The sequence below is a fragment of the Stigmatopora nigra genome, chromosome 4 (genome assembly GCF_051989575.1).
Source record: "Stigmatopora nigra isolate UIUO_SnigA chromosome 4, RoL_Snig_1.1, whole genome shotgun sequence".
Taxonomy (NCBI): Eukaryota; Metazoa; Chordata; class Actinopteri; order Syngnathiformes; family Syngnathidae; genus Stigmatopora; species Stigmatopora nigra.
Genome location: NC_135511.1, coordinates 4,298,273 through 4,322,044, shown reverse-complemented (window position 1 = coordinate 4,322,044; position 23,772 = coordinate 4,298,273). Strand labels below are relative to the sequence as shown.

Below are 23,772 nucleotides of genomic sequence, written 5' to 3'. Positions count from 1 at the left end.
AGGGATGAAAAAAAGCAGCATTGTCTGAAAATATAACGCTTTAGTATATTACGTCACTTCCGTTAAATGGTCGATGGCCAAAGCATAATCATAAAATCAGACTTCAAACGGTCAGATAGGCTACTTTGGTGTGTTTCAGGACTAAAAAGACTGTGAATTTTGCCTCAATGAAGTCCAATCCATCAACTTCCGTTACTTTTTTTTCCTTTTTTTTTATAAACATGCAGATAATATTTCTGTCCAGAAATCGGAGCGCAAATTTACTGCTCTAAGTAGCGTAGTAAAAACTGTAATTTATAGAGCGATCTCTCTCACTGTTCAAACTCTGCGGGTTCAAGTATGCAAAAGAGAAAAGACCTCAACTCCTCACTATACCGCAAATCATCTCATTTTTTTACAATCGTAGTAACTTTTACATAATTAAAAAAAACGACACTTTGTGAGTGCCAAATGGTGCATCCAATGCTACATCCCTCTGGCATATTGCATATACACAACACGAGAAAGAATACAAATCTGTGTTATTTTTCATTATTACACTTCATTTTAAGATATCAGATTTAGATGTCACCATCTGGAAACAACCTGTAAGTGATGGGCAACCACATGCCGAATAATGAGTCAGGTTGCATGTCATATGTTTGTCGCTGGCATGGTTGTGTCATGGCGACAAATCTCACGGTGTCACTCAGAGGGGTTAAGTGTAATTAACGCGAGGACTGACTCCATCTGATGCTCGGCTGCACCACTGCCCCACTAATTGCCTTTTCCCTCCTCTATTCCCACCTGGTGAGCCCATTCTATCAATTCATTCACTCCCATAGGGAACATGCCTCCACACAAATATGCAAATAAGAAAATAGTACTATGTGTCTTACAGTTTGCTTAGATTGCAACATAGCACATGTTTGAGAATATACGTGCTATGCATGCTAACACGTGGCAGAGGTCCAAAGAGTGTGCATTTCTGAGCTGTGTAGTGTCCCTAAATAGCTCCTCTCATTTATAGCCCCACTGCAGGCTTTTATTGTCTGCTTTCATTTGGCACAACCCTGTCTTCAGCACCTAGCCTTCTGATTATTATAGAGATGTACACTCTTGTTTCAGAAATTTCCCGAAGCAAATGTACAGTTAACGGCTAGAATTTATGTTATCATGTTTTTTTTTCCATATATGGATGATGTCTTCAAGCGTCACAGATTAAGGGATAAAATTGCTAACAACCCTCTTGTTCTGGTCATTCATCGAGATCACATATCACAGTGTTCTTGTTCTGAAAAATAACGGCAGTTGTGTTTGTCAGAATAACAATATCAGAAATGTGAAAATTGAAAAAAAAATACATGAACGTAACACGAATGTTGCGTGAAGCACGATAACCGTAAATTTGACGATCAATTTCAACATATTTTTTAACCAAAATTCATTAAAGAAAAAAAATTAAATTTGTAATTATATTATTCAATTTGTAATTATATTATACTTTGAAGACAACCATATGGTGTTGTGGTTCACTTGCTTGAGTTCAGTTCGGGCAAACGTGGGATCAATTCCCACGTGTGGCGGTGTGATTGGAAGAGCCAATGGTTGTCTCATTGTGCACTGCGATTTGCTGACAACCACTTCAGGGTGCTGCCCCCCGCCTGCTCGCCAGAGTTGGCTGGGACAGGAACCCACACTCTTGCAGTGAAGAGCGCTGACTACTGAGCCACTGAAGACCACATGGGGAAAGTATTGTACTTGTCGAGGTGAGATGTCCAATTTGTATTGACCCGTAGCAAATAATGAAAATATCCCAGAAAATGGCCAAAAAAAGAACCCTAGATGCAGCCTAAAATCTTTTGCATTTTTAATATTTAAAACTAGAAGGAGTTTGTCTCTTAAAGAGTGCCTCTTCATTATTTATATTAAATGTTTAAGTTGGTGTAAAGAAATCAACTATGGAAGCAATTATCAGAAAATGGAAGACATACAAGACCACTGGTAATCTCCCTCGATCAGGTGATCCATGCAAGATCTCACCCCATTGCGTCAAAATGATAACAAGAACGGTGAGCAAAAATCCCAGAACCACACGGGGGGACCTAGTGAATGACCTACAGAGAGCTGGGACCACAGTAACACAGTAACAAAGGCTACTAGCTCTGTCCATTCTTGCTCGTTTTGTGTTTTTGCTGCTTTTCTCTCTTAATGATTTGATTTGGTAATTCTTAATGATCCCATTTACTTTGATTTGCTTTGTACTTTGTGCTTTTGCTTTGTTCTTCTGCAGCCTTTGCGACTGTACTGTCCAACTCATAACTATGCCATTTCCTGTATCTGTATTCTCATCCTCTGGCTACTGTCACAATGAAATTTCCCAAATACGGGATGAATAAAGTTATCCAATCCAATCCAATCCAGTAACACAACGTGCCGTCAAGAACTCAATTCCTGCACTGCCAGGTGTGTCCCCCTGCTGAAGCCCGTACACATCCAGACCAGTCTGCGGTTCGCAAGGTAGCATTTAGATGACCCAGAAGAGGACTGGGTGAATGTGTAATAGTCAGATGAAACCAAAATATAACTTTTTGGTAGAAACACAGGGTCTCGTGTTTGGAAGAGAAGGAATCCTGAATTGCATCAGAAAAACACCATAACCACTGTGAAGCATGGGGGTGGAAACATCATGCTTTGGGGCTGTTTTTCTGCAAAGAGACCGGGATGACTGATCCATGTAAAGGAAAGAATGAATGGGGCCATGTATAGAGAGATTTTGAGTGAAAATCTCCTTCCATCAGCAATGACATTGAAGATGAGATGTGGCTGGGTCTTTTAGCATGACAATGATCCCAAACAGACAGCCAGGGCAACAAAGGAGTGGCTTCGTAAGAAGCATTTCAAGGTCCTGGAGTGGCCTAGCCAGTCTCCAGATCCCAACCCCATAAAAAATCTGTGGAGGGAGATGAAAGTCTGTGTTGCCCAATGATAGCCCCAAAACATTACTGCTCTAGAGGAGAACTGCGTGGAGGAATGGGCCAAAATACAAGTAACAGTGTGTGAAAAGCTTGTGAAGAGTTACAGAAAATATTTGGCCTCTGTTATTGCCAACAACGGGTACATAACAAAGTATTGAGATGAACTATTGGTATTGACCAAATACTTATTTTCAAACATGATTTGCAAATAAATTATTTAAAAATCAAACGGTGTGATTTTCTCTCTCTCTCTCTCTCTCTCTCTCTCTCTCTCTCTCTCTCTCTCTCTCTCTCTCTCTCTCTCTCTCTCTCTCTCTCTCTCTCTCTCTCTCTCTCTCTCTCTCTCTCTCTCTCTCTCTCTCTCTCTCTCTCTCTCTCTCTCTCTCTCTCTCTCTCTCTCTCTCTCTCTCTTCTCTCTATCTCTCTCTCTCTCTCTCTCTCTATATATATATATATATATATATATATATATATATGTATATATATATATATATATATATATATATATATATATATATATATATATATATATATATATATATATATATATATATATATATATATATATATATATATATATATATATATATATATATATATATATATATATATATATATATATATATATATATATATATATATATATATATATATATATAGTTAAAAAAAGTTAAAGTTAAAAAATAACCTGATGAAGTTAAGAATACTCAAAAGTAAGTACTCAAGAGAACTGGGGAATTTGAGCACTAAAAATCAAAGTTATTCTTTTTCTACAGTATAATCGCCAGCCTGTTTAAAGCTGGTTAAGCCTGGAGTGAGTCACCACCGAGTGGAGGGGGTGGTTTCAGTTCATGCTGAGGGAGTTTTTTTTTTCTTTGCTTGAAAATGGTCCAATTGGGCTGATAGGCCTGATGAACAGGGATATACTCTCATAACAAAAATGACAACCACACACTCATGTAGCTTATTATGGTCTTGGTCTTCCATGGATAAAGATATCCTCTCAAGGAAGGCAGACAGAGTGGCGGCCATCTCGATTGATTATATAAGTTTGTTGGCAGGGCTGCAGAAACACAAAAACTGCTAACTGCACCAGACATAAATTCATCATTACCCGAGTCTGATGCTGTCAGGAATGGCAGTGAAAGAGTAAAATCTACCACAGCGGGCTTGTCAGCTGCAAAAGATGCACAGAAGATGGAAAGGACCGAAATGGGATGGAGAAGGATATATGTAGATGTACAACTGCCTGAATAATTCTCCAGTGAAAGCGGTCTACTTCGGCTCAGCATGAATAGAGACATTTATAGAAATGGACTACATTGCCAAAACGTTATGTAATGAATTAGGGAAAGACTAGAAATTCTGAGTTGTAAGGGGCATTCCACATATCTTAGAGGACAGAAGCTTTTGATTCTCTGTGATGGATTATGGAAAGGGTGGCAGGGAATGATTATGCGTCCTGTGGTCGTTGATAGCCAATTGAATTTCAATGAAATGGACATTTACAATAGCAACCTATGAGTTGACATGTGTTAAATTCATAAACACATTTGTAAAATTGGAAACAAAAGTTCCAATAATGCCCCTCGCAACTCACTATTTGTTTCAGTTATCCGGAATAGCGTGACTGCTTTGATATAACCATTGAAATGCCAGGGAAAGAAGGACTGAAATAGCAGTGGCCGTGCTTTCCACTTTCATTTCCCACATTCCAAGATCCAATTTATACCATGCATACATTTCTATTCATGACAATTGCTGCATTCTTGTATTATTGCTCTTCAAGATTTAAAGCTTGCCACTGTATTAAAAGGGCACATACATCAGTAAAAAATGGAAAAGACAAGCATGGACTGAACTTGAGAGGACCATTTACAAATGAAAGATAAATTTTATGATTACTGCCAAGTATTTTGACTGGAGAGGTAATTTATTTCAATTAAACAGCCTTGCGCAGCTTTCTCAAAGTACTCTCCTGTATACGAACTTCAGTGAAAGGACTGTAAACTGCGAAGTGAAGTTGAGTGCACATAAAGATAATAGAGTTCGGTTTTGTTATTCATTCATTCAATTTCCGTACTACGCAACCTCGTAAAGGTTGCAGGGGCTGCTGGAGTCATCTGACTTTGAGCTAAAGGCATACTGGTACACCCTCAACTGATCGCCGCTCAGACGTAGAGCACAGAGATAGATGGACAACCGTTCGCACCCCGAATCTGACCCATGCCTTCCCGCACCGAATTCAGGCGTGTGAACCCCTATCAGGCGGTTGGTTTTTGTTTTAATTTTTTAAACTTACACGGATACAGTATTCTCGGCTGCTCCTCTGATGGTTCAGATAATAGAAGGCAATCAGAAGATATCACATAACAAATGTATAAGAAGGCCATTGTTTACGATGTCATTGACCTGCAATGTTTCGACTTTATGGCATCGGTAAATATTGGCTATTTTGTACCTAGCACAAGTGTTGTTGTCTGTGTTTGTACCCCGGGAGTATATTTGCCTTTTTTTACCCCCTTTAATTCACATTACACTACAAAAAAAGAAAATGGTTCTTCTACCTATGCTGGCAAAAAAAAAAGGAATTGCCATTGAAGCAAATTTTAATACCCTAAAACTACCTAGGGATGCTTTGCGAGACATTGAATAAAATTGGTAAAGATTGTTGATGGAGTTAATCCAACAATCACCACAATTTCCCCCTCATTTTTATTATGAGACCTCATACTGACATGCTGCACCGCTCCTGCAATTGTCGCTTCATTTTGGACATTTCAGCAGTTCTGACAAAGTTGGGTAATGCGGCAACACTAACCGCAGCTTGATTGATCACCGTCATCGTTGGCAGCATAAGTCGGGCTCTCCCTAAAGAGCTCATCTAAATTTAACGTCCTGACGGAAGCCATTTCAATCACTTGGTCTCACACCTCAGCGGCCCTTTTCATTACCGTAACAGCCTTGACAGATAAGCGGGAAGGCTTCAAAGGAAATGCATTGACGAATGCATTTACTCATGAATGTATACTAAGTGATTGAAAAGACATTGATCGGCTGTAAACAATGTCAAAAAGAGACGTGAGGGGTAAACACAGGGGGGAGTGCAACGAAAACTTTTTTCCAATTGATTTGGACTTGCAGTGGTAAAATGATGTTTTGTTAAAATGTGAAAGATGTGAAACTATGAAGTAGGAATGTGTGAATGAAATAGTAATATGCAAAAGCTCAACGTTGCATCTTTCAATAAGCTTTTCCTTGATTTACCTTCAACACCGCTTATCCTTCTCAGGGTCGTGGGGTGCTGGAGTCTATCCCAGCTGACCTAAGGTGAAGGGTGGACTACACTCTAAACTGGTCACACACAGGCAACCATTCACACCATTTATTTATATACATTTATATATATATATATATATATATATATATATATATATATATATATATATATATATATATATATATATATATATATATATATATATATATATATATATATATATATATATATATATATATATACACATAGTATATATAAACGTTGCTGGCCAGGAATGTACATTCAAGTGTCAGTGCTTCCATGCTATTTCATGGGGATATACTGCCCTCATGCATTATTAAATAGTGTTTCATCGACAGTAAATCATTCCCTGTAGCACTTTAAAGGTGTAAGGTCGATGTTTAGACTTCATACATCCACTGCTGGTGTCAAACGCATTGAAATCCTCACGACGAGTTGGAAAATGTGCGTGGGTGGATATGTATAGATTGAGATACTCTTTGCGTGCTGACGGGTAGATGTGTTTTGCCAAATTATGCAGGTCCATTCAGCGTTCCGGTTCTCATCAAAGATTCAGCATCTGAGTGGTAAGCACCGTCATCCTGGACTGCCATTCTAGACATACTCATTTCCCAGATAAGACACACAAAAAAACAAAGCAGTAGCATGCATGACAATTGTTAACTGGAGCCTGTTTCATCCTCACCCTCTATAGCAGTGGTCCCCAACCACCGGTCCATGGACAGGTCCGCAAGCAATTTGTTGCTGGTTCCTCAGCGAAATAAAGCTAACATAGTAAGCATAATCGACCGGAGGCGGTCGATCAGGTTTTTTATTTTATTTTGGTGACTATTTTCATCGTTTGCTTTTTTTTGTGGGAAAATCGCGTAGAATTCTGTCAACACCGCTACTGCATGTACAAATATGAAGACAAGAAAAGGAGTGGAATTGCACAAACTCCAATTTCTGACAAGGCTGTTTTCTCCATTATTTTTTAACAAGGGGTGCATTTTGGGCCACGTCAGAAATCACAGTCTTGTAAATAATAACCCCCATTGCAAATGAGCTTAGTATGTCTAAGGATAGTATGATCTGCTTATTGTGAGGAATTAAAATTCTCCGTTTAATATGAACACATTTTGGATCATATGACCAACAATTTCTTTGTCTCTCTTGCTTCAGTGCAACAGACCTATAACTCTACCTTTTCAACATACATGTTTTCTGTACGCAGTTTTTTTCATGCAATGCCCAGCTCAATTTATGTTGAGAAGCAATTAATGGCGCACAAAATAAATTGTCTTTCTAGATAACGATGGTAAAGCTATCAGGTTGAATGAAAATACGATGTTTTACTTTAATAAACACTGTGAGTGGCGGCCCGGCAGAGGAGTGGTTAGTGTTAATCCCGGCGAGGGAGTGGTGAGCATGTCAGCCTCACATGTCTGGGGTCGACGGTACGATTCCGAGTCCGTCCTCACCGTGTGGAGTTTGCATGTTCACTCCGGGCTTGCGTGGGTGATCTCCGGATACTCCGTTTTTGTCCCACATCCCAAAAACACGCAGGGTACACACTAAATTGCCCTAACGTAACCAAGAATGGGCGTCTGTCTCGTTGTGTCCTGCGAGTGGCTGGCCACCGGTTTATGGCGGCCCATTGCCTGGTGCTCCTATTTAGCTGGGATTGGCTCGAGCACACCCTTCGACTTGTGAGGATGGAGGCCAAGACACATCGACTCATCCTGTCCATTCACGATAATATGCCCTGCTTGACCATCACTGGCTGCAGATGATCACATGGCATTGCTTGGCCAATCAGTATTGCGAGGAATTTATATATCTTGAATTTGAACAAAAAAAATAATGTTTTATTTTACACGAAATTAGGGTTTGGTGAATGTGCATATGAAACTAACAGGGTTTGGGGAATGCGCATATGTAACTGGTGGAGTTCTCTAGCTCCAACAAGGTTAAGAACCACTGACCTAGAAGAAATGCTATCATTTCTCAAAGTATTTTCAAGAATGCCAGATGAGAAATGAAGGAAAAAATGTGTGTATTGGAAGCTTATGTTTTCACTGCAGCTCATTAGCGGCATGATGATTTGATTGAAATCCTTCTAAATGGCCTTTTTACTGCTAAAGTGAGTTGCAAACATGCGACAAAAGGGCAAAGTCAAAAGGGATGACATACTTTTCTAAAGCCATGTATGCTTTCCATTCTTTCTGGAAATGTGAGTAGAAAAATGAAAGGAAGTCAAACCTCAAATGCACTATCAAGTATCAGGAACTTGACTAATGTTTAGTTTCAAACTACTCTGACATCACACCCTAACACACACACACACACACACACATAACATATCCTGTTACCCTTTGTCAATCGCACGGAAACATGATCCTATAGTTCTCGTCCTCCCCGTTCCATTGAATTTGACATCTACGGGCATCAATGGCATTCAATGACATCGGACAATTCTGCTAATGTTTATACATATAGACATCTTCCATATGTTCCACACTGGTGTGCTCCAACCGGATGATGTAATATGCAGTGAAGGATCTTTTTATATAATGCATTTATTTTTAGCATTAAAAAGAAATATATATTTTTTAGCAGCCGCATTCCAGCCCTCATGAATTTTGCATAAGACAGTGTTATATATTGCTTCATGATTTTGTGCGGGGGAGAAACAAAGAGCAATAGAAACGGATAGACGTGTGATTTACACAAAGCTGAACTTGGAGTTCAATTGGTGAAAAATGAATGCAACACCGGTTACAAATAAATCTTGCGACAACAGAAGCTTATTGAAACAATGCCACAGTGAATGTGTGCCATAACCAAAGTCAAAGGCAGATCAACGAAAGATAGTTTGTCAGGTGGGCTGGGATACCCTTATTTGTTTTTGTCTTCTTGTTTAAGTATGATATTTTTTCAAGCTTAAAAAAAATGAAAGCAGAAAGAAAAACAGCAATTTTGATGGCTGGAATTTCGGTGTATTGCTACCACATGACATTCCTTACAATAGAAAGGATGGTCGTTCTTTTCCTCTTGGGCCTAGATGACAAAATGACCATGATTTTCACAAATAATTTGAAGCGTGGACATGTTCTACTACAGCACACTCTATATCAGCCAGTCTCAGATGAGCTGAAGCCTGGGTGTTGTTGATAAATGGCTTTTTCTCTACATGCTTGAGTTTTCAATTGTAATTGCATGTTGCAATAAAGTGTCAAGTGAGAATACTTTTCCGAGCGAAACCGAGCCTGTGTGGCATGATTTAATATGCTAACCCATCTTTTTTGGAGGAATGTGTTGCAGGAATTATATTTTCATGCGAGAATATTTGCAAAAACAAAACAATGCTGACCAATTCGAAATATCATGTCTTGGTAATGTGTCGAATTGAATACATATAGAAAAGCTCTGCATTGTACAATCAAAAATTAATTCGAATTTGGTTTTGCAAAATAATTTGTGAAGGACAAGGTACACTCCTCCTGTAACAGTAATCAAGAAGCAAAAATAAATGACGTGTATAGGGGTCGAATAAAAAAAAAAACAACGGGTTGCTGAAAAAGCTAGTTCAATCATTTCCATTTCCCTTTTCTGTCAAATTGTTTGTGTTTTCTGTACAGGAAAAAAAAACTATCCAACATGTCTCCGACCTGGGAAGCTAGAGAGAGGCTGACAGAGATGAGATTTCAAGTACTGTCTGTCAAAGGCAATGAAGGAAATAAAAGAAACGAGGAGAAACAAGCAGCACGTATAAAGAGTGTCAGAGCCAAGAAACAGGCGGTTAGAGGGGGCAACAAGAGACATGATCTTGATTCTATTTGATCAACATCTTACTAAGATTTTTAAGGTTGAAACAAAAAAACCTCAGTTGCCCAAGAAGTAGGAGGAAAATGCCCCAAATCCAAAAAGCCTATCCTTAGGGCACTCCATATTGTGTAAGCCTTAACAATTGTTAGTTTAGACTTCCTGTCACTGGTGATTTGCTCAGAGTCTTGGTTAGACTTTCTAATTCTTTCGTGACCAGATGAGGACAACAATCACTCTTGTGCAGTGACAAAACCCAACCAAGAATTGATAGGAAACTGTTGGGGAGCATTTAATTAGTTGTGAAATACGTAATCAATAAAAATGCAATTCAGAGTGCTTTGTAGTATAAATTATTTTAGGCATTTTTAAATGCAATGGTATTATACATCATTTAATACAATATCAGGGGTTGAAATGCATTTAATTCATAAAAAATATATAGATTATTTGGCAAAAAAAAAACCACACAAGAAAGCAAGCGTGCATGCTTTTGAATTGCAAATAGGATAATGTATAGACAGACAGATTTAAGGAACAAACTGTTGTTAGTTCACAACAATGTGCAAATAACGGCAAACACACTACAGTCCTGAATGTGTTTGGAGAGTAAAGATAGTCATGCGCAATAAATATGCTTTAAATACCAGCATTAACAATGAGATCATAATGAATGAAAATACTGTTCTTTCTTCTTAGCATTAGAATTGGGATTCTTCAGAATACCCCTGTCATTACATTTCAATGATTCAAATGACAGTAACAGATTATTGTTTTAGATTTGATTAGAGTAGAATTTTATTTCATCCCATATTTGAGAAATGTGTTCGTTGCAGCAGCAAGACAGACACAAGACACACAAGACATTGTAGACCTAGGTAAAAAAAACTGGAGCCACACACAGCAAGTCCACAAGGAGGGTACCTTCTGCAGACTGTCACTGAGGTTACCACACATTATAACATTACCACACACACACTTCTTGTAACAAAAGGCTGTCAATTGACAACCATTTGTATCATCTGGTAAGGCTCTAATCTAAAGGACTGAAAAAGTATCAAAAAGTCTTTGACAAATGGACTCAACTTTCATCATGTTAGTTTGCTTAATGTTCAGTGGTCTAACTTTATAGATAAAGTATATTGTTAGCATCAGTGTTCATGTTACTTTTGAAAAGTAAAGAGTTATAGATACTCTGATAAAGTAAGGAAACTGCAGAAAGCTTGACAGACATATTTATATTCATAAACTTGCCTTCTAAACAAAAGTTACTATGCAATAGGAAAGCAATACAATAATATTTAACTGAAAACAAGCAAAGAGACCATGTTCAACCCCACAAAGAGAAATTGTGTACATTTACCTCAAATATGGCCCTATCAAATATAATGAAAAAGACAGATTAACCTGGTCTTTGTTTCAATTGATCCAGTGTGTACAGTTTAACCAATAAGGGGTCGTCTGAAATAAGTAGCACCTTGCTGCAACCAACTGATTACACCTACAAAAGGTGTCCGCTTGTTCCTAAACCCCCTGCGACCCTTTGAGTTCTATGGTGTAGAAGATATTGTTAATTTGGTTGAGTGGAAACAAAACTCTCAACAGAAGAACTGAAGCTCTCTCACTCGGTCTTTCTTGTTTAAAGTGAAATGAAATCCAAAGTGGGTATAAGTAGAAATGGACGCATGTGGGTATATAAATGAATATTTTCATGGAGATACAAAACAATACAACACAATACAATAGATGGTTGTGTTTCCATGTGTTTCTTACTATTTGGTTTTCATATTTGAATCTGTGGAAAAACTGGTTCTCACTAACAAAATTCCCAATATGCTGCTGTAGTAAAACTTTGACCTCGACATTGATAGGTGTTCTCTAAAAACTCTGGCAATGATAGCAGACTTTACTCAGCTCCGTTTTAGTAGCAGGAAAATCTCTCATTGGCAAAATTACAAATTCTGCAGTCGTCTGCATTCCAGTCTTGTACAATTTGGGGATTGCTTTGGCATTTCTCAACGTGACTTACGCAAACTGGCTGCAAACTATGATGAATGCATCATTTCCTGTAATAGAGTACAGCTCATTTCACATTAATTTCAACAAGCACTCCAGGCAACCACCAACTAAGTATAACACTGTTATTAAATGCTGCGGTTGTAGATGAATTGGGAAGGCAGCCAACGAATTATAATATTTCAACACCATTGACAGGAATGGTCATCCAATCCGTTTGAACTGGAATCATTGAGAGTGCCAACAGTTGCATCCACCTCAGTTAAAATGGCTTGAACATCTATATTCCTGTTACCCTATCATTTTTGTTTATTTTTTCTTGTGACAAAATAAATATAAATAGGTATAAATTTGTTCATTATTTAATTTGCAGAACCACTTGTGCTAACAAGGGTTGCGGGGTGCTGGAGCCAACAACAGGCAGTAGGCTGTGTCTGGTGTGTCTGGGTACTCTGGTTTCTTTCCACATCCCATCTCAAATTGTGTACGCCGTATAAGTTTTGTAAATGTTTGTAAAACGGATCTCATTTTACCCATTTCGGATCTAATCCGGATCGTCTCAGTCACTGGTAACAAATGAAAACATCATCGTTGAGCATGCGCATTCCCCTTCCACACAATGCAACAGCAAGCAATGTACGCAGACAGTCAAGCTGTCAGGGTCGTACAGCGATATCTACAAAATCTTGAATTTAGTGCATACAAAAGGCCCACTGACTAATTAGGGATTCTGTTCACTTTGGGGGAACTTTAAGACTTTTAAATGTGCCCTATGTGCCGCGTTGCATTAACACGTGCATTTTTGCTAAGTAAGGGGAATTGCAATCATTAATAAGGGGAGAAATTGGCTGAGGTTGACAGGTATGAAATTGCCAATAGCTATAATTGGTTGTCCCTTGTCTCCTCGTGCCCTATGATTGGCTGGCCACCAATTGAGGGAGTCCCCCACCTGGTGCCTGAAGTCGGCTGGGATCTAGGCACAATTCTAGCTATTGTTTATAAAAATAAAAAAAACAACTGCCTTTTTCAGAACATGTTGACCTGCTATACAACTATATTTTGTAGTTGGCATGATGGTGATCCTCTCGTAGTACTTACAATCTAAATAATGAACCATGAAAAAGCAAAGAAAAGCAGAAAAGGATCAATGATACCATCGGTTTAAGGCAACCACTTTAAGAAGGAATGAAAATGCAAGCACGCTCACACATGCAGACGTATCCACATTCAATCACGTGTCACAATAAAATCCATTTAAGTAGGCTGTACATATGCAAATGAAAGTCACGCAACAGCAGCAGTGTGCCTGAACATCCAAGCAACGGTCTTCCTTCAGATCAGGACAAGGTGAAGTGGCTCACAAAATACATGCGTGCAGGGAAAAGCAAAAAAAAAGCTTGCTATGTGTCTGTAAACACAGTCATCCGGACTATTGCGCAATTCCTACGACACTTGTGCTGATCATGAAAACACAACCAAGGATCTTTTTTGGGGAAATAACATAAAAATTGACTTTCCGTCAAGGTGCACAGTTGAATCCATTCGGAAACATGCCAACTTTGGTTTCACAACGACCTAGTCTCCATCCCTACAGCTCCTCTGCGCATCTGTCATCATTCATTTAACATCCCGACTCATCCGCCTGTGCAAATGTTCTCATCTGCCTCCCGCTGTTCACGTCAACCTTCAACTTCCTATTTAATCTCTCTCACCTTGCCACTCAGTGACTACTAAACTCCACATCCACATTTTCACTTTCACACTCTTTTGTCTTGTATTAACCCGATCTGAAATCCTTTCAACACATCCTTTCATCATTTCACAACCACTCTCCATCTTTGTCCTTCCCCTACCATGTCAATTTTGCACCAGCAGTTCTGCCACATATTCTTGGAAGCATCCATTCCAAAGATGTGACACAGGAGGTATTCATCTAGTTCTAAATTGTATTCTTTTTACCTTAAGTAGGCGTACAGATGGCAGGAAGGCTGCGTGGCACAGTTTCCTGATAGTCCAATTGATTGGCCGCGGCGCATCCAGTTGGTTCATGGTGCCCACTTTTCTGGGTACCTGGAAGCTTCTGCCTCCAGCACCAGGATCAAGATGGGGCAGAAAAGGGAGAAGATCGCCAAGTCCCGGGGCATGACCCTCCAGGCGCAACCAGCGGCACCACTTGGAAGCTTCCCAGAGGAGATGAAGCCCCCTCTTGTCGGGTCCCTCTACCCACAAACCCTCGTCAGGACCGCGGTAATCGTCGGAGTCCACCCAGGCGAGGTTGGAGAACCAGGAGCATCACTTTCCACTTTCGTGCAAGACGGATAGAAGACCACGCGGTATTTCCCCAAGTCGAGCAGCGGAACCGGAGATAAAAGCGCATGTGGAGTGAGGAGGATGCAGGTAGAGGAAGAGAGAGAGAGGGGGGGGGGTGTTAGAAAAGAGGGAAGCGGTGCGCTGCAGAATAGCGCAGACGGGAAAGAGATGGATTGCGGAGACCGATTGGCTGTCTTTTGATGATACTGACAGAGAGAATGAAGTAGGGACTCTAAAATGAAGGGGGGGGGGACGAAGTAGTGAAGAGAGGGAGGCTAATGGTCAAGTGGGACCCAGTGGCCGTTTTTGTCTTTCTCGAGGAATTTGGATGGAGACTGAATATGGAAGGAGACCGGGGGGAAAAATAGAGCCCTGTGTCTACAAGGAGTGCGACCTACTTACTGACGTGCAGATGCTCCTTAAATTGGTTCCGCGAGATATTTAAAAAAAGACGATAGATGATGCATTTGGACTGGAAAGGGCTGGCGATTTGATGATCACCGTCAACAGTAATAAAATTAGCACTGCTGTTAAGAAATGTTGGTAATACTGGGGCTGCAACAAATTACTATGTTAATTGTTAACTATTCGTTCATTCTGAACCGTTTTGTCCTCATTAGGGTTGCGAGGGTGCTGGAGCCTATCCCAGCTGAGGCGGGAGACACCCTGAATTGGTGTCCAGCCAATTGCAGGGCAGGAGGAGACAGACAATCATTCACACTCACAATCATACCTAGAGACAATTTAGAGCACTTGTGCCAAAGTGCCGGCCCGGGGGCAAAATCTGGCCCGCGTAGCATTTTGTGTGGCCCGGGAAAGTAAATCATGAGTGCCGACTTTCTGTTTTAAGATCAGATTTAATTGAAGAGTATAGATTTATATTAAATTTCCTGATTTTCCCTCCCTTTAAATCGATAATTGTAATTTTTTAATCCATTTTTATCTGTGTTTTTAGTTCAAAAATCATTTTGAAAAATCTAAAAATAGATTTTTTAAAAAGCTAAAATCAACATTATTTTAGATCACTTAAAAAACTGTACATTCAGGGCTTTTAAACCAGTTCTTTTAATCCATTTATAAAGAAAAAAAATCTAAATATATCTAAAATGGCCCAACCGACATTAAATTGAGTTGACGTTAACGCGGCCCGCGAACCAACCCGAGTCTGCCCCCCCTTGATTTAGAGTGCCCAACCCGCCTTACATGCATGATTGTGGAATGTGGGAGGAAACCGGAGTACCCAGAGAAAACCCACCTAGACCCAGGGAGAACATGCAAACTCCACACAGCTGTATCGACCTGGGTTCGAACCAATGACCCCAGAACTGTGAGCTCGACACGCTCACCACTCATCCGTTGGGCCACCCCAATTGTTGACCAAGAACTGAATATTTTAGAGATTTTGATTCATATGATTATCAATGGATGTTTGTTTGTTTTCTATTACTTTACTATAGGCTGAACATTTTAGCTGGAAATGTGCATTGGATGTGAATAAAATGAGATGTTAAAATTTGAACTAGCAATGCTACATAACAGTATCATTGTTATCCAATGTAAAAGCAAGTATGCTAACTCTAATTTTTATTTAGGTATATTAAACAAATATTTACAATAAATAAATAGAAAATATTTAGTGTTTTCCTGTTGTTGTTGCTGATGGAACAATCTAAAATGTCCATATGAGAGGTTGTTCGTCTCATTGTGCCCAGCGATTGGCTGGTAACGAAGTATTAGTGTCCCCAGGATTGGGAAAATTTGTCGGTAGATTTCAGAATTTTTAGAAATCTCTAAACAATTAAATAGGTATCAAATGCTGTAAATAGGCCACACCCACAAATATTCACAAGAAAGTCATATTTGTCCCTTTACAGTGCAAGCTGTGGTGTCCACATTGTATAATGGAGTATTTCTTACACCACACGACATCCAGCCTTTAAAAATTCATATATTCAAATTGAGGGAAAAAAATCCATAAACAAATCAGTCTGAATTAAAAACCACAGGGTTCAAAGCTGAGGAAAATACTAGCGTCTTATCATGCATTTACATTAATTCAATTTAATAATCAGTCAAGGCAGCCCCACTGTATTTAAATATAGTTTGAATGCCTTGGCCATTATTTGTCAGTAATTGCATGTTTATTGTTAACCATAAGTAGTTAAAACAAGTTCCCTTATAAGACAAAAATGCAAATGTAAGGTTTTAACAGCAACATCCATTTCAAATTCACGATGGTTACATTTTCTCTAAATGATGAATCAAATGTACCACCAAATAGTTTCAGATCACATTGTTTTAAATTATTTATAAAGTGGCCCTACTTACGAATATTTTTTACATATGAAATATTCAGGTTACGAAAACCCTCAATCAGAAAAATTTTGTCCCAAGTTATGAATCCAAGTTACAAGACGTCAAACGAAATCAAATATCCAACGAAATGTAAATACACATCCTGTGTGTAGTATTTTTGCAGTTGTCATTGTAGAGTTGCTTTCCCATTGGCTATCTCTCAACACCTCGCTGACCTCCAATCGACTAGAACGAAGCTTCGTATTCATGATGCCGGAACTGAGGTTGGCGCACTGCAGGCGGACATCAGAGCTGCCCGAACCCAGCAGAAAATGACGCCATGCGCGTGTGTAAGTGTGTTTAGGGGTTAACTGCCAACTGCAATTCCTCCTCATTTGAAATTATCTTTCTGTTTCTTATTCATTTTAATGGCTTAATAAAGAATATTATAATTGTTTATCTTTTTATAGTACATACATAAATATTCATTTATTCATTCATTTTCCAAAGTGCTTATCCTCACAATGATTGTGGGGGTGTTGGAGCCTATCTCAGCTCAATATGGACACCAGGTGGGAGAAACCCTGAATTAGTGGTCAGCCAACTGCAAGGCAGAAGGAGATGGACAACCATTCACACTATCACACATATACCTTGGGTCAATTTAGAGTGTTAAACCAGCCTACCAACCATGTTTATGGGATGTGGAAGGAAAGCAGAGTATACCCGCAGGAAATCCAGGAAGAACATGCAAACTCCACTTTGTAAGGAGTCACTTGAGATCTAACTCTCGACACCAGAACTGTGAGGCACTAACCACTTGGTCACTGGCCCGCCTAGGCATAATTATTTGATAAAATTTTTTACTTATATATGTAAATTACAAATTTTAATGGGTAAATATTAATTATCGTGCAATGACTTATATACTAAATCAGTTGCTTCTCAATTATTTTCTGTTGCCCCTAATTACCCCCCCCCCCCCACCCCTGGAACAATTTAATGCCCCCACCCCCGTCAACAGAAAGATTGTATTTTCCCGTAAAATTCTAAGTACACCTCTGCATAACTTCCTGCGTGACTTCAGAGTAAGCGCACCACTGCTTTCCACCGAGTGAATGTGCAACGAAACTTTATTCTCATCTAATTTCTGAACCGTTTTAACATCACTATGGGGATCCTGGACCCTATCCCAGCTGACTTCGGTCCAGAAGCGGGGGACACCCTGAATTGGTGGCCAGCCAATCGCAGGTAACAAGGAGACAAACAACCATTCACACTCACTTATACCTAGAAACAATTTAGAGAGTCCAATAAGCCTACCATGCATGTCTTTGGAATGTAGGAGGAAACCGGATTACCTGGAGAAAACCCACACAGGCCCGGGGAAAACATGCAATCTCTGCACTGGATTTGAACCCAGGTCGCCCCCACTGTGAAGCCAATGAGCTAACCACTCCCTGGCCGGGCCGCCCTGAAACTCTATTTTACAACGGCAAAAGTTGCTTAATTCAGAACCTCCCAGGTAACGGATTGCCCAGGAGGCCCTTCCTGACACAACCCACTTAAGCGGGAATCAAACAGACGCCATCACAATGGCAGCAGCGCACACTAACCACTTTTCCACCACCCGTGTTAAATTGTTAAATGTTAATGAACATTCATTCATCTTCCATACCGCCCATCCGCAAAAGTGTTGTGGGATTTGCAGGAGCCTAACCCAGCTGTCTTTGGGCGTAAGGCAGACTACTCCCTAGACTGGTCGCCAGTCACTCACTCTCACAATCACTTCCACCAAGTGGAAATTGAACCCAGACTGCCCGCATCAAAGTCAGGAGCATGAACCACTGCACCATTGGGTGGCTGTTAATGACCAAACAAACAAAAATAAAACTAAGATAACAGCTGCAGTTAACCCTGTCGTGTAACAACGCTCTTTTCATCCATTTGTTGTGAATTTAAAAGGATTTATCACTATTGCACGTCCAATCCATTTGATTTAGGACGGATGACATTAACTAACCATTCCCTCATTTGCTGGCAGCCCTCCCAGTTGAAATGGATTGGACATCTAGTATCGTCAATGGCAGCCAATGAGTTATTGAGGTCAGCTAAGTGTATATGCACATAAAAAATGGAACAGTTTGTCTTAAAATGACAAACCTTTAGGGGAAAACTGAGTGAGCTGCAATAAAAGCAAACTATTGTGTTTCTGCTGCCAGCAACATAAGTCAACTGAAGCACATCTCCAAATTCCCGCTTAAATTAAAGACAGGAATAGCTACAGAAAACTTCATTACAGATTAGCATAATCGCCTGATGGCGCTCACATTGTTGTTACTATATGTGAAGTATCCCACTTTGCCTTTGAGCCTGTAGTTCCAAGTCACAGTTGACAGTCAGCAACTGACATTAAGAATCTTCAGCTCACCTCCCACCGTCTCGCTTTCTCTAGGGGCCTCCCAGACCTCGCAGGAGCTGTCCATCATGTGCTTTGCTATTCAGTAGGGGGGTTTTGTGTGTACTCTGTACATACAGTATGTGTGCTAAAGTCTTTCATTACAAGCCACCTTTGACTTTCTACCTCTCTTTCTGTAGAGATTTTGACCAGTCGACACAAAAAAATGAATTATATCCTTTCCTTTTACATCAAGCGTGAAATACGAATCTGCTCTATCGCTGTATTGACTCTAGATGGCAGCCTACAATTGCAAAATAACATCAGATCCAAAGCTGCAAACCCAAGGAAATTTGCGTCTACAATGTACATATAGACGAAAATTTACTTAGGTTTTCCGCTTTTGGCCTGATACTATTTTGCAAGGTAGACTCTGCATGATGCTCTCAGGGTTTTCAAAGACTTTTCCTTTGAACCACAAGATGGCATTACACACATACAATTAAAATATTCAAATCCAAAGGGGAATGTGGACACTAATTCCAATTTCCCACGATATTAACATATATTCAGTCCCTCGCCGACAAGAAGGCTCGACAAGATGGTCTCACAAGTGTTTCATTTCCCCCAAGGCAAAATTAACTTGGCAAATGTGCAATTTTCTGAGATGTTTTAAAGTGCTTCAGAATCAGATGGTGTTGAGACAACAATAAACATATGGAAATGGAATACAACGCTCATGATTATTGCCATTTCAAGATACAGTAAACTTCATTTTCCGTACAACACGTATTTGTATTTCTAGCTCTTTTAAATAATATGGATGTTTTGTACAGAATTTTCTCGTAGCGCCTTCTACTGGTAAAATCCACTTCCTAGCAGCTTTTAATTATTAAATAGAAATACTTGAGCTTTTCAAACATTACAACCGGAACGGTAGGTAATTTTCATGGGAAAAGACAGCAATTAATGTCAATGGCGTATTGCCCAAAAGTGGGGTAAAATCCAGCCGAAAACAGTATTTATTTATTAAATACAAACACTGGAGCTGTTCAGACATTAGAACTGGGCCCAGTATCATTTCTCCGGGAAAAAGACGATAAACGTTGTCGATACGTCCATACACATCCACACGCAAAACGGCAAAAATTGCATTCAAGTGGGGTAAAATCCACTTCTTAACAGCATTTAGTGATTAAATACAAACACTGGAGCCTAAATACAAATGCTGTAGCTTTTCAGATATTAGAACTTGGCCCACATTTGAAATATTACTTGGGAATATATTCATATTTTACTTACCAAATATCCTTTTTAACCGTATTGCCATCCAAGCTAATGCTGAAAGTTGAGCCTTTCCTGTCGTATTTCTGTCATAGTCCATCTTGAAAATAGCTTCAAATCAACATAACAATATATATTTGCTTGTGCAGCTCGCTCCAGATACAGTTAGCTTTTGGCCACTAGCCAATCAAAGTTGGTGAAAGTGATGACGTATCCCTACGCCTGCGTGAAGGCAATGACGTATCCCTACGCCTGCGAGAAGGCAGTGACGTATCCCTACGCCTGCGAGAAGGCAATGACGTATCCCTACGCCTGCGAGAAGGCAATGACGTATCCCTACGCCTGCGAGAAGGCATTGACGTACCCCTACACCTGCAACAAGGCAATGACATCCCTACGACTGCGACATGGCATTGTGGTGTTGCCAACTCGAAATCTGATTGGTTACAGCAACAGTCTTTTCGACGCTTGTTCAAGCAGAGCCTGCAGAACCGATTGTGAAGGCCTTGAGGCAGATTTCTGACCCTGGCAACAAATAATGTCTGAAATGTGATTGGTTAAACCCTTCAATATGAAAACACACATCTAGAGGCAGTGCAACCAGGGGGGAAAGCAATGAAAGGAAGCTCAAAGACAATAACCGAGTGTATTCCAGATCTTTTTTTAAATTTTTCAAACCAGCCATGACTCGCTTTAAAGGGTTCTGAAGGTGTTGAAGGCTTGCCCTTTTCAGATCCATTCTTTGTTACTAAATCCATGTAAATTCCGCTGGCTTTTTCACATATAGTTGACTCGGTCACGCTATCTTCTGCTAACTGTTTATCTTTTATCCACAATAAAAGAAGGCTCTCCATCTCGTCATGAATGTCACTGTGCCGGCGGGAAATTTTAGTTTGTCCTTTGGACGGCCTCTTCTCCTTAATTGCGTCCTTCTTCTTCAGGATGGTGGATATGGTTGACGTATTCCTCTCGTATTGCCGAGCAAGCTCGGTGACACGTACACCACTCATATTTTTCAATTATTTCACGCTTAATGTTGATTGTCAACGTTCGCCTTTTCTTTGCACAACTCTGCCGATCCATTGTTGTTCACTTAGTAGGTAGTATGCATTGACTAATGGTGGAAAAAAACGGGGGGAAATGCAAAGCTCCGTCCAGTGCTTGTAGATATATTTTATACATGAAAGAGATGGGGCAAAAAAGACAGTGCCATGCTCACCTGGCTTCCTCTCATTTTGAATATTTTCTCGTATCTAGGGCGAATTGTTTGATCGAAATGTTCATCGTATGTCGAGATACCACTGTATTTCTAAGTTGTCTTCATGTGTGGTTTCCAAATTCTACATAGCAAAGTGACATGGAGCAATCCTCAATAGGTGTGTCATGACAGCCAGGTTCCTTACTGTGGCAACAGGACGAGCAGACCCAGTGACACCGTCTATTTGCCCAGTGACAGGAGTGACAGCTAGCTCCAGTACTACTTGTCAATCACACAAAACCAAGCAGTATGCTCTTGAAGAGACGGGGTGCAAACCAAGTTATAGACTTGGTAGATGTATTCATGTGTAATTAACTTATTGGCTGACAGTGACAGATGGCTGGCAACAATTGAAAGGATCTATCGTATTTTCTCGTAAAATACGCCGTATTTGTCGCTCAAAAAATGATGACTGAATCGAGGGTACAGCTTATATGAGTACAAATTAGACTTGACATGCACAAAACTGCAAGGTGACAAGATAAAACGCCATAACGCAAGACAATGTTGCCAATACGGTCATTTATTTCAAAATAGAGAAATATAAACAGATAAAGCACTTAAGAAAACATATTTTGATGTTTATGAATGAAATTTAAAAAAAAAAAACTTATCTTGCATAAAACGTGAAAAAAACTCACTTCTGCCTGCCATTGCTTGCACCACCATCTTACCTAGGGATGACAAACTAGACCGCTACCGACATTTGTCCACATGCAGGCAACACCTTTTAGGAATGTGCATTCCAGCAATCGATTTATACATTATCTCCGAAATACCACATGCTTACACTTTTGTACTCCCTATTAAAACCATGAATATGGAGGTGAAAGGGGTGAATCAGCGGGCGTCTTAAGTGAGAGAAATTTTAAAATTCAACAATTTCAAGGCAATTTTAAGTGTATGGCTTATTAATGGAGGCGGCTAATATGCGAGAAATTATGGAACTATAGCCTGTTACCCTAATGCTAATTTACAGTAAAGATGCAATAGACGAAACGCCGGCGACGAAATGTCCGGTCGACAAAGTGTCCGGAGACAAAACGTCCGGTCACGGAAACGTCCAGTCACAGAAATGCCAGTTTATTTTATTTTATTTTCTGATGTATAGCTCCAAATAATATGTACTATCTATTTGTGAGTCATATATACACATTGGAAAAAAACAGTTTCTTTTTTAATTTGCTAAACAAGATTGTTTCCGATAAAAAGGCACATAATAAATGTGTTGTCTGTCCCTTTAACTAGAAATTCTTAAAGGGGGCACAGATCATCAATCGTTTTTGTTAATTTTTGTTTTTGTTTTTTTTTCAGCCCCAACGATCCGGCAAAATATTTATATTTACTGTTCACAGACAATTAGACGTTCAAATTATTTTCTATTCCCTGAAGCACTGAAAACTATGATTGAGTACATAAGTATCATCTGTGGATGAGCTGATCCATCATGAACATATATTCTTACACCTACTAGAAATATTGTTAGATATCTGGAAAAATGTGACTGAAGGTATGTGCTAACAAAGTTTTGCATTCTGGGTGGACGCTAGAAAAAGCGGTTATCAAATTTGGCTGCCTGTGTGCGCCACTTATTCTCAGGATGACAGTTCAATAGCTCTGAGAATGCACACGCACACACAAACACAGCGACCCCCTACTTGTCTTGCCCTGAGGAAGCAGGAAGACCTCTGCTGTGTCGAGTATCGTCCTCCATCTGGAGACGGGCAATGATTACGATCACGTGTATGCTACCACGTTCATAGAAATGTTGATTTTTCTGTTTTTTTTAAATAGACTTCTTTGTTGCTATGGTAGCATTTCTTTGTATTCAACATTTGACAATGAAAATCTTTTTAAATGTTTTGTTTCTCTTCCGGAGCATCAGCAGTGACATTTACCCAAAGCAACAAAGTTAAACGTTATCCGCTGGGTAAATGGTGCTTATGACCAGACAGCCTTATGGTTAATTTTCCAAACAAGGCTAGTATTTGAAATTATGACACCATTTAAACCATTTGAATAGGGATTGGATGTTTCCAGGTCTTCAAAGTTTAAATAGTCTGTTGCCGTCAAAACCAGCCAATTTTAAAAAAATGAAATATTGCAAATAAAGAAAAGACTGCTGATGAAGAGTCTGTCTCCGCCAATA

General features: G+C 39.6%; 1 protein-coding gene across 12 annotated transcripts in view; it reads right to left on the bottom strand.

Moving 5' to 3' along the window:
• trpm3 (transient receptor potential cation channel, subfamily M, member 3) overlaps positions 1–23,772 on the bottom strand; it is a 129,720-nt gene that overhangs the window by 90,035 nt on the left and 15,913 nt on the right. For 4 of the 12 annotated variants that reach the window (XM_077715884.1, XM_077715886.1, XM_077715889.1 and 1 more), the window contains exon 1: positions 14,038–14,616. The exons of the other annotated variants lie outside the window; for them this stretch is intronic. In XM_077715884.1, coding sequence (XP_077572010.1) covers positions 14,038–14,127 — 90 coding nt within the window. In that variant the 5' untranslated portion in view covers positions 14,128–14,616. Of the gene's footprint in view, positions 1–14,037; positions 14,617–23,772 lie in introns of those variants that run through there. 12 annotated transcript variants of the gene reach the window in all.